Source organism: Amphiprion ocellaris, chromosome 15 (genome assembly GCF_022539595.1).
Source record: "Amphiprion ocellaris isolate individual 3 ecotype Okinawa chromosome 15, ASM2253959v1, whole genome shotgun sequence".
Classification (NCBI taxonomy): Eukaryota; Metazoa; Chordata; class Actinopteri; family Pomacentridae; genus Amphiprion; species Amphiprion ocellaris.
The window spans coordinates 22,211,589-22,223,996 of NC_072780.1; the positions used below are offsets into that span (position 1 = coordinate 22,211,589).

The 12,408-nt window shown below is 39.1% G+C and overlaps 1 protein-coding gene and 1 non-coding gene across 2 annotated transcripts; both read left to right on the forward strand.

The window, feature by feature from the left end:
- Positions 1 to 250: 250 nt before the first annotated feature.
- On the forward strand, positions 251 to 6,849 carry rab42a (RAB42, member RAS oncogene family a). Its single transcript, XM_023281116.3, has 2 exons — positions 251 to 590; positions 2,860 to 6,849. The coding sequence occupies exons 1-2, from the start codon at positions 376 to 378 to the stop codon at positions 3,299 to 3,301; spliced, it is 657 nt and encodes a 218-aa protein (XP_023136884.3). The 5' UTR covers positions 251 to 375; the 3' UTR covers positions 3,302 to 6,849.
- A 4,470-nt stretch (positions 6,850 to 11,319) lies between these two features.
- Positions 11,320 to 11,453, forward strand: LOC111575789 (U11 spliceosomal RNA). Its single transcript, XR_002746771.1, has one exon. It is a non-coding gene; the product is annotated as a U11 spliceosomal RNA (small nuclear RNA).
- Positions 11,454 to 12,408: the final 955 nt, after the last annotated feature.

Consider the following 12,408-nt stretch of genomic DNA (forward strand, 5'->3'; position numbering starts at 1 on the left):
AAATAAACAGTTGCGAAATATCTCTCTTGCACGAGCATTGTGGTATTTCAAACAAACGGGAGTTTCTGCTGCAAAATCTAAAATTGAGAACTCAAATACGGCTAAAAAAAAAAGAAGAAAAAAACAGCGTTCTGTTTTCTTACAGCTTAAAATCTCACTAATGCTCTTTGATAGCACAACTGGCTCACTGACCGCAGGTTTCAGGAGTGATCCCGGCTAGTAGAGCATAGGTAAAGCTGTCACATGATTGCTGAGGTCGCTGTGCTCCGCGGCTCCACGCAGCAGAAGGCAGCAGCAGCTCCATGTAAACACGCCGCGCACAGGGCTTTGTTTCACACACACACACTCCGCTGGTGGCTCCCCTCTAGTCATGCCATGGATATTTTGTGGCAATACCAGTTCCGAATCATTCTACTCGGGGATTCCACGGTAGGGAAGTCGTCGCTGCTGAAGCGCTTCACGGACGGAATTTACAGCGATGTGGCGGATCCGACGGTTGGGGTAGATTTCTATGCGCGCTCGCTTGATATCGAGCCTGGTGTGAAAATAAAGCTCCAGCTCTGGGACACGGCCGGACAGGAGCGATTCAGGTACGGAACACTGTTGATAGGGAATGCAGCTGAAATAAGAATGTATCGGGATCGAACATATAGCGATGATTCTACAGTGAGATCTGTCGTTCAGTAACGGAGAGGCCTTGCTCTGTCGTGTTTCGCTTCTTTTTTCAAATCCTTTGAATTAAACGAGGGATATCGCCTGTCTCATTTGGGTAATAATGAAGTGAGTGTAGACACTGTAGAAAAGGGTTAGGAAGAGATTAGATGATGCCCTGACCTGTATAACAACAGTGCATATCGAGTTGCATCATTCATTGACGGATGATGGGCAGCCTCCTCATATTTAGGCCCCAGTCTGACTCCCTCAGATACCGATTTTACAGTCTCCAGGGCAACGCAGGGATGACAAGTCTCGGTCCAAATGTGTTTGTTTGTTTTGGCATTTATTTGTCCTGTTGCTCTTCCTACTTTTCATGTATCCCTGCTGTCATGGAGAATTTGCTTTAAAGCACTTCTGTGTCTTCAGAGGCAACTCCACTCTTAGATCTGCTTTCCCTTTTGAAGCCCGAGCTTCTGAGGGTGTTTTCCTTCAGGCTTCACCACACTCCAGTCTTTCACTTCTGCCTTAACAGGCCTGGCTGTGGGAAGTGTTTATTAGACCAAACAGCAGTTATTAAACCACCATGTGCACAGATCAGAACATGCATGTGCATGTATGTATATAAAATGTAAACACTGTGGCCATAGATGTTTGAGGGCCCCCAGCAGGCCCCTTGTTTACTGTCAGATTGAGTGGAATTTCATTAATGTTAGTTCAATGCCTTGAGGGAAATTAAAGTGCAAATTGTGTGTACCTACCCAACTACATCTAAATGTACATAAATAAACTGATTGACTGGATGACAGTCTGGCATAGTACGATGAAATCGTTCTGGAGGCTCAGTGGAGGCTCATATGGTCTGATATCTGGAGAAGGGAAAACACATTTTAATGCAAGGTGCAAATGCATGCAGAGCACACTGAGATCACATGAGCCAAATCACATTTGGAGGCGGTAGGCTTGTACGGTGAGCAGATCACAACAAAGTGTAAATGTCATCCATACAGTGTGGCCACATTCCCACAATTTAAAAGGTCCTCTAACTCCACCTCTTCCTGCTAAACAAACACAATACAGACAAAATCCAAAAGCCAAAAATCGACATCATTATCCAGACAATGTATCTCAATACAGATTGTACTAGAGTACCTGGTGTGAAGGGGGATCACATACAGAAAATGTATGTAAAATGTAATACTTTTTAGGGTTAACCCTAACCCTTTACTTTTTATTTCTTGAATCTGATTTGAGATGTGAAACATTCAAGTCTAAAGTTTTGACCTGGTAAACCACAGAAAATGTATTTAATCACTAAGGACAGTATTGCATAGCAACAGGCCTTGGAGTTCATTTCTAGACTGATGAATTGAAGTGACTTTCAACATGCAAGGTTGAAAGTACCAAATGTGGCCAGAGCATTCCCATGGAAGGCCATTAACGAATTTTGACCTAATAGGCCATGTAGTGGATATCAGGAAGTGCTATTGTAAAAGAGCGCTCTGACAGAAGGCACCATTTTCTTACCTTGACCTAGCCTAACTTTAAATTGCCTTGGATTCCTGTTCTCTCCCAAATGGAGAGCAGACACTGTTTTATCTTCATTGTGTTTTATTCTAAAATGACTGACCCAACTGGCTAGATAGGCACATTCATCTGAACAGCAGGGCCAGCTATTATCTACTTGTATTAAGCTCCAATTATCTTACTGTTGTGCAGTTTTTTTCTGCTTTTAAGGGAAGAAGTTCAAACAATGTGTCAGTTTAGTGGACATCTTACAGAGAGTTGAGATAACTTGACCTGAACCTGTTTTCATTGTCTTGATACTTGATGTAAGACTTGCTTTGATTAGATATTACATTTGATTTGGTTGTTTCTTGAATTTGAATCAACTGATTTGAGACTTGAGCTGAGACTTGGCTCGACATAACTTGATGCTTACTGTAGACCTATCGCCAATGACTTGCAGTGCACCTTCACAACTTTCTTTGCCAAGATTTGAGGTTTGACTTGGACTTGTCTTGACTGACTTGAGATTTCCCTAAAAGTTGCAAGCCTATCTCTCAACCTTACATGAACGTTCTTTCACAGTAGTAGAACTTCTTTGTTGTTAGATCACAGTTATGTCCAAGATATTATGAAATGACAAGTTTAGTTTGGCCTTGAGTTACTAACATGCCATATTTACTATTGTTTACTCACCAGGTCCATCACAACATCATATTACCGCAACTCAGTTGGGGGACTCTTAGTCTTTGATCTCACCAACCGAAAGACCTTCGACCATGTGAGAGAATGGCACAAGGAGGTGAGTGAGCACATCCTGCCCCACCATATGGTCTACATCCTCATCGGCCACAAGAGTGACCTCAACAAGGACCGTAAGGTGAGCCGGGATGAGGCAGAGCAGCTTGCCGCCGAGTTGGGCATCCGCTATGTGGAGACATCGGCCAAGTGCAACAGCAACGTGGACCGGGCCTTTGAGCTGCTGACCAGAGACATCTTCGAGCTGATGAAGATGGGGGAAATTGTCACCCGCGACGGCTGGGACGGCGTGAAGAGCGGCCTCTCCGCCAAGGTCCTCTACCCAGCCGATGAAGAAGAGGAACTAGCTGCCGCATCGGCTGAAAAGGGCTGCCACTGTTGACTGAGAACTCTGTGTCCAAACACTGTCCTGTCACACCAAGAGCTCACCTCGTCTCACAGCTGTCCATCTAAACCAAGTCATTCTGGCTCAGCACCCTGTGATATCACCATCCATCACTTCCTCACCTTGTGCTTCGTGCCCTCTCTTTGTGGATTCTTCTCAGAACTGAGATTTCCAACAGGGAGTTTGTGTACATCCTGATGTGTATCTTATAGGAAAGTTGTATCTTTAAATCCATGTGGTGTAGCATGACTTGAGCTGATTTGGGCAGTGTTAGGTTAAAAACAAACAGAAAAGGGGCTTAAAATGTAGCCAATATTCCTTTTCACAGTACTGGAGCTAATGGACTACTGATTATAAGAAAAAACGAACTATTACTGTGGTCTGGTCTCACCTCCATTTCATACGCCAATGTTGTGGGTGTCTACCTGTCAAAGTTTGTGCGATGCTTTGCCTGCAATCTTTTCTGACTGTAATTTTGTAAATAATAGTGAAATCTATAGAGATGAGAGCTAAAAGGTCACTGAAAGCTATTTAATAGTGTGAACAGACACAGTGCACTCTGCATTATGTGTCACCATATTAAATCAATGTGCTCCTCCTGCTACTGTAAGCTGTGTGCGCACTTATGCCAAACTGACTTAAACCTTTGGTCACTCTGTGAATAGATGAGTAATGTTTTTGTAAAAAGATAGAGATTATTTGTAGTTAAGGTGTATACATAACAAATAGATCATTGTAATTAGGGTCGGCGGCTCCAGTTAGGTATTAGCTGTATAGAATCAACAGCAGCAAGAAGTGTGTCAGAGGTTCAACAAACATCTGTTTATTATGTTCAAAACTCAGTTCTCAAAAATGACATGTAAGTTTGACTTCCTGATGAATCCAAGGGTATAGAAGGATGTGTTACCTACATTTGGCTGTGATCTAGAGGTATCAAAGAGTAGAAATGTTGGGTTTAAGTCTAGAAGAAGTCTGGATTTATCAAACCTGAGGATGCCACTCCAACATGGTACCATATACTGCAAAAGCTAATTACTTGAAGATGGTTATGATAGGCCTCTAAAGCAGCTTCAGTTTAGTTGTGTGGGGGATGAGCAGTCAAGCATGCATCTCAGTAAGAAATGAGACAAGGACTTTTATATATATATATATATATATATATATATATATATATATATATATATATATATATATATACAGACTAAATTCTTAGGGCCTTAAAAGTATAGTTCAGCATTTTTGGAAAATAAGTGAAATTATTTTTTCGCTAGCTAATTAAATGACAAATTTGTTACCTGTCTCATCTAAGTAGGGAGCTACAGCCAGGATGCATTTAGCTTAGCTTAGCATGAAGACAGAATCCATGGGTAAACAGCTTGACTGCTCTCACTGTAGTTTAAAAATACCCCAAACAGGCGACTCAATTTAATTTTATGTTTAATAGCTGGGACATTTTGTAGAAGTGAAGTAGTTAAAGCACATGGCTATTTGGGTACAAATCAAACACAGAGGATTCATTGTGTTATGTAGTGTTTTTAGGCGTATTCTTCCACTTTTTAAAGAGCCAGGCTAGCTGTTTCCCCTGTTTCCAGTATTCATGCTAAGCTATTCGAGTCATCTTCTTGTTTGAGATAGGGCCCTAGGATCCTTGGTCTTGGCTAATTCTCAAAGAGAAACTTAATAATTGTTTTGTCAGAATTTGGAGCTATTCATGGAAATCTGACAGCGGTTATTGTCTGTATGAATAAAAATATATATCCATCCAAATCTCAAGTAAAGCTACATTTTGGTTGACATTAGCTACCTAATGTCAACATAGCATTGACGTGAATTTTGTTCTTACATGGTTAAGAGTATTTTGGATTTAACTGACTTGTGAAGCTTTCCATACCAACTGTTACAGAACCCAAGTTTTCAGCTTGCTGTTATGAGCTGCATTTCTAATAACTGCACATCTACCCACAAGACTTCGAACATGGCAGTAGGCTAACTGCCTTTAATGCAGAGGATCATGAATTCTGCAAATTCTTCAAATGCTTTATACTCCAGAGCCAAACAATCTGCTGTTTACATACCAGGAGTGTGCAGTAGACTAGAATACACTTGTCAGGTAACTCACCTTTCCTCCAATCACTCATTTCACCAGCATTTCACAAGAAAGCCTCTCTGCACACTCACTTTGAACATCTAGAGATTATGCATTTTGCAGTTTAGCTTCATTCATTCATGTGACCAGTTTGACATTTTTTTCAGTTGTATGGGTTATCTAGTAAATATGCTGTACATTATGTGGTAGCAGTTTAATAATTGCACCATCCCTTTACTTTGCTGCACAAACTGGGCTCTTCCTGGAAAACTACCACTGATTAAAGATAGAACAGTATATTACAGACACCTATGTTTTTGATTAGTTTGACAATCAGATATTGGTGTTTCATGTTGTCAGTCCAGATGAGGTCCTTATCATGGGGTGCTACATCTTGAAATCATGCTAAATGTCCATTGAAAATACCATTTGACAACCAGTCTGACTATCTGTTCAACTACCTATCTTACTTTTGCCTCTAATCTAAACAGGGTCAAATTGTATGATATTGTATGCTAATACACTGCTGTTGGCAAATTGTTCTCCAATAAGCATGGCTTCCATTCCTGAGCACTGCACTTGTGGCAGGTTGATTTAGTTGAAAGGACAATACTGGGAAGATAAGCAGAAGTATCCTTTTGAAAGACTGACTTCATGGGAACAAAAGACGCATTATTAGAAGCCGCTATATCTATTAATGACAAATAGTTAAATTTATCTATTTAAGGAGAAAAAAAACATTTTCAACTGCATTTGTAATCTTACAGGCTGTGCCAACATACTAGGAGTGGCCATCCTGAGTAATGATTAAAATAGTGACCATAACCAACTTTCCATCCAAATCTAGCCTCTCTCTTACTGTGTTCTTCAAAGAGAAACTCAACATTTGTGGAAATATGCTTGTTTGCTTTCTTTTCCAGTGTGAGATGAAAAGATTGATTCCACTATTGTATGTTATGTACAGAACTGGAGTCAAGGGGCAAGCAGTCTAGCTTAGCAACAGCAAGCTCTGTGAATTTATACAACTAATGCTTCACTACAGAGCTTGTTCCAGGAATTAAGAGCGAAAGGGAGATATGTGTGCATTGAGAATATGTTGGTATCTGGTTCTGTACTTAACACACAAACATGCACTGATGTCATTTATCTCTCTTTTATTTTAAAAAAGTAGATGAGCACATTTTAAGAAATAGTGTATTATTTGTTAAAGATGTGTTATGCCATCCAGTGGACTGATCAGACCAAACCACTGAGTAGGTACCAGAAAACATCAGCGACTCTTTGGCCTGCCAGACGGTACCCAGTACAAAACAGTATCGTCTCTAATCTCCACGGTCACTTTTCACGGCATTGTTGAATAAATGTTATTTATTTTATATATTATGTATAAAGGATTTGCCTATTATTTGATGTGATTTTACTGATTGGTAAAAAAAAAAAATAAATAGATGTCCAATGATTTAAGTTTGAACTGGCTGGTTCATTTTTTTTTTTTTTAAAGAAAGAGGTTTGGCGCCCTCTTTTGGCCGCTTGGAGAATGGTTATCATGACCTAGATTCCCCAAGTGCAGCCTCAGTGTCTGCAGACACACCCTACTCCTGGAGGCTGCACTTTCAGGACCGCACAGATGGGACCGCACTTCTAGGACCCTTGGTGTTTGTGTTACCAGGTTGAAATGAGGCCTGCACAGTGGCTTGGTGGTTAGCACTGTCGTCTTGCAGCTAGAAGATCCTCGGTTCGCGTCCCGGCCTTCCTGAGATCTTTCTGCATGGAGTTTCCATGTTCTCCAGGTGCATGTGTGGATTTCCTCCGGGTACTCCAGCTTCCTCCCATAGTCCAAAAGCATGCTGAGATTAATTGGTGCTTCTAAATTGTCCGTAGGTGTGAATGTGAGTGTGATTGTTTGTCTCTATGTGTAGCCCTGTGATAGACTGGTGACCTGTCCAGCGTGTTCCCTGCCTTCACCCTAAGTCAGCTGGGATTGACTCCAGTCCCTATAATGGATGTCTAAATGATCATTACCTGTGAGCTATGTAAACCCGTTTAATCCCAAACTTTTCCCTGCAAAATAAGTGCATGTATTTTACTCTTTACACCTCCCTAACACATAATATGTATAATTTTTTTTCATTTCATGTTGGTTTTGTTAGCGAAAATGTGGGTTTTATACAACAATTGTTGCCGGTGGGAAACCACATAGTCTAAATTTCCACAAATTATTCAGTTTGACCTATTTACACATAAAAAAATAAAAACACTAATAAGTGTAATATATTATAATTAGGCATGGTTATAAGTGTGTTCACAACTTTATAAGATACATAAAGATATCATGGCAATGAATACTGAAAAGAAATTAAATTGACAACAATGCAATTACTGCATTTCACAGTCTCATAAAACAGTTAAATAAGTGTAGAGCTAAGAGTGTTTGATGCTACAAAATAAGAACTGACCATAGTTTATAAAAATAAAATAAATTCTCATTGTGGCAGTAGCTTAGATTGACTATTTACTGACCACTAACATCATGGCCAGAAGATGAGGGTACAACATTATTCAGCAAGAACACAAATCAGTGCAGGTAAGTTTTGACTTACCTGCACTGATTAACTTTGCTTAGTCATTTCATCAATGAGGCTAAGTGAGATGAAAAGGTTATCATGCACAAATGTGCATCCTGGAGGAACTTCTGCTGGTTCAACCAGACCAAAGACTACACTTGGGCCCTGTCTTAAGCCAGTTTCAGGAAGATGTGTGTGGACTCCACAACAGAGCTCCATGTGAAACATGTACTCAGTGGGTGAAGCAAGGCTCCATAACCTGTACCCAAATCGGATTAGTTTGCCCCTGATAAACTTCTTGTAGCCATGCTTGCCATAAAGCTTTCATGCAGTTGATAGCTGTTTTGTGTATGGAATCATCTTGTGAACACCTTTAGAGTTAGAGGATACATCAGCAGGAACAAATCAACAGTGTCTGGTTTGACTGCAGTCTGCTGCAGTTGGGCCATAGGTTACAAAACCTGGTATATTGGATGAGGCTGGTCATTGTGATATTTTAAAAACCCTGTTCCTATTTTGCTTATTTTAAAGGGTAGTTATTGTGTTGGTCTAGACTTATCAGGTGAACATCTTCATCATGCTCCAGATTGGTCACCTCGGCTTCACCATTCAGAAGTCTAGCAGACAAATGGCCTGTTTCCCCTCAGTACCTGGTACTCTCTATCTGAGCGGTCACTATCAGTCAATTTTTACTGCATCTTTTTCAGCTGTAGGAATGACTGTGATGTAGCACATATCAGTCTGGGGCTCTTTCAAGTCTAGAAGATTCAAAACCTGTCATGATTTTTCGCTGTGTAGAAAAAAAAACATAAGATAAACAGGATAAACAGCCAAAACCTTTGACACGTAGCACAACACTATGACTATGGATTATGCTAGCGGCAACAAATGTTGTTGCCGTGCTTATGTTTACTCTTCTTATGATCAAAAGATGCATGCAGGCATAAAATTCTCATTATATATCAGTAGTAGACTCTTTTAAAAATGTATATACAAAATATCTCAATTATATCTGTTAATTAAGGTATCTAAATAAATTCTTCTTGTACGAGTTTGAGCCAGACATCTCCTTCCATCGGTGCAGGCAGGAAGTAAAGAGGGCTAGTCATGTGACCATTCACACTAGTTACATGACATTGATGCAATTTAGAGGAGACAACCTATTCTTTGATTTCAAAACTTGCATTAGCTGTCCAAAACCAAAACAACACTGTTAGAGAATAAAAATTAAAAGAAAAATGAGCGGCAACAATTGTTGCCAGTGGGATTAAATGGGTTAAGCAGCAGTAAGCTTCAGTGTGAACACTTGTTTAACAGCATGTTACAGTTTTAATGATGTTAATAATGTTGCAGGCATTTGAACTTGTCACAGTAGAGAAAGCAGAAGTGTACTGCATTCATCCTAGCAGAGCTGCTGTTGCTGTGCAGCTGCTTTTCTGTCATGGTTTACTAGAAACTTTTATGGACTAGAGTCACCAGTTATTCCACTTGGAATAAGTCCAAATGTCAGCTGTAAAAAAGGTTGAACAGTAAAATTACATTTCGCCACACAGTACGTGTTTTCATAGTCTTTTAATTATGACATTGTTTTATAATATTGAGACATTCAGTACGTCCTTGTCGAGTTCTAGGTCTAATTTATGTTTATTTATGTTTGCAAAATGATCGGAAAAATGTTAAATTTGATCAGTTGTCCTCTCTGTTTTGAAGGTGCACATAATAATTAAACAAGGGAGATCCTTCCCCATATTGAACAGACGCATCACATGCTGCCAAAACTACCACTGACCATTCTGTTGCTCAACTTTGTTAAAACGGTTAAAAAATAGAATATATTTTGCCAAAGCAAAAAAAGGAAACTATGTACAGTTTATCAGATATATCAATGCTATATCTACTTATGCATGTTAATGTATGTCGCTGTGTGTCTCTCTAAGGCGGTGGTGAGATCAGAAATTTAGTGATGGGAGTCACAAGACTAATTTACTTTTTTTTTGTAGGTGGGTGTGTTGTTGCTTTAATTGAGTGCTATTGTATAAAATAAATACATACATTTGCCTCTAGGGTTGTCCTTGTGCTCCGCCTTTTTCCAGCCTTTCAAACCAAGACCTAGAGACCACAAATGTCCTAAAATACATTTCCATTATTATTTTACTTGATAATAACATAGGTAATTTAATTACACAGTTTGTCTAAATGCAAGTCTTAGCAACCAAGATATTATCATTATTATTGTAATAAGTAGTATTTTGGCCTTACCTTTAAAAGTATAGGTACTTGGACGTGAAGTAGTATGTTGTGTGGAATACTCTTTGAATAAACCTCTTAAATTCTAAATATTTAGTTTAGGTTTAGCAATCACCCATTGCAGTAGGTGGTTCTAAAAAAGGCTCTAAAGGTGCAGCCCCAGAAGTGCGGTCCTATCAATGTGGCTGTGGTCCTGAGAGTGTAGCCTCCATGTCTGTAGACACATATTATTGGTCTTCGGGTCTGCAGACATATCCCTACTCCCTATATCGGTTATTTTGATTTATTAATCGTGACCAGGGTGAATATTTGGGCAAGGCCAGTGCACTCCACATTCCAAACCAAGAGTTAGATTTGTCCTTGTTAGATTGAGTGTAAACTATATGCAATCATGTCTTAAAAGACTCTTGTTCAGCTATGAGGAAACCAGAAAATACCTTTGTTAACCTGTTCCACGGTGCCTGTAACCTGTGGCTACCATTGAAGACACTGAACATTTGTCTTCAGTTTTTGGAACTGGGGCATGAAGCAGCCCAAAAAGTAATCTGCATTCACAACCACACACAGACTAATTTTTAGTGTAAATATCTTCATATTTGACACGAAAAATAAAATTTAATTCTGACAGAATCTAGAAAGTTGGACCTTTTTTCTGTGTTAAACTAACCATTTCAGTGGAAAATATGTTTTTTTAAAAAAAGCATTTCAGAATATCAAATTTGGAACATTTAAAAAAACACATTATGGCGTCCGGCATTATAGAACAACTCTGTTAATGTGTTTTCCGGGTTTTTTCAGGGGATTCTCGAATTCCTCACAGTACCAGAACGCAGCACTCGATGTTAGTGCGCACAGCAGCCAATGACAATCAACAATATGAGGTTTCCCCGCCTTTTCTTACCCATCATGCTCTTCGACTTACAAATCTCCACAAATAAATGTGGCTAAGTTCCGACAACAATATCTATACAGTTGATGATAATACCTTCTATGTTAATGTACTATTACTCAAAGCATAATAACAACAGTCCTACACGGAGACGCTTAGACATTACATGAACTCTGAGTGAGGTACGCGTTACCGCTGATCATGCCGTGGAGTGTTCAAGTACCATGTTAAAAAGGGCTTCTGCTATGTTTGGTACAGGAGGGGTGGGGTATTCCACTCCTCTTGCGGAATCGCAATCAAGAGATTTCGGAAGCATAATTTTTAAAACAGGGGTTGCTAGTGATCGCTTATCCTGGCGCCCCGTCTTCTAATGTGAATAGCAAATAGGTTTTACTAAAGATCAGAAGTGTAAGCTGTAATATGAGCTTAAGGTTGATCTATTAATCACCTGAGGAAAATTAAGTTACAGCAGCATGGGTATTAGGGGTAAACAATATGCCAACAAAGAATATTAAGGTATAAAGTGAAGGTAAAATAAGATTAAAAAAAAAAAAAAAAAAATAATAATAATAATAATAATAATAATAATTTTATATTTTATATATATATTATATATTTATATATATATATATATATATATATATATATATATATATATATATATATATATATATATATATATATATATATATATATATATATATATGCAAATTTATTGAATGTGCAAATGAGAATGTGCTTGGATGTGCAAATTTCATAAGTAGGTGCAGATAAGTTTACAGATATAAGTAGGTTCAGTTAAAAGTTATACTGACATACCACATTACACGACACTGTATTATCCTAATTTTCTGAACTGGTTCTCAATCTCAGTTGGTCGTCGATTCATTTCTGAGTTGACCTTTGTTGCTATTGTGCTAATAGTTAATCAGGGTCTGCATTCAAGCTGCAGAGCACCAATGCTGAAACCGTATGAGCCAGCTGGCAGCAGCAGATCCTCCTGTGGGGCCCTTCTGTTTGTTCTAAAGTAGAGACTTTACAGCTAAAGGTGCTTTTTCTGTCAGAGCCTGAAGACACGAGGCTCACAAAATCAACATCCATCCATTATCTATGCACCATTTTAATCCTCATTAGAGGGGGCTGGAGTTTATCCCAACTGACTTGAGGTGAAGGCATGGGACACCCTGGACAGGTCACCAGTTTATCACAGGCTACATATACAAACAATCACACTTACATTCACACCTAGGGACAATTTAGAATCACAGAATCACCACCACTTTAAAAACACATCTTAAAACCCATTTATATAGATGCA

Bases quoted from the DNA above. Each gene is read 5' to 3' on its own strand.
- rab42a (XM_023281116.3), top strand. From the start codon at position 376: ATGGATATTTTGTGGCAATACCAGTTCCGAATCATTCTACTCGGGGAT. The intron at 591-2,859 runs GTACGGAACACT...TTTACTCACCAG, and splicing joins GCCGGACAGGAGCGATTCAG to GTCCATCACAACATCATATT.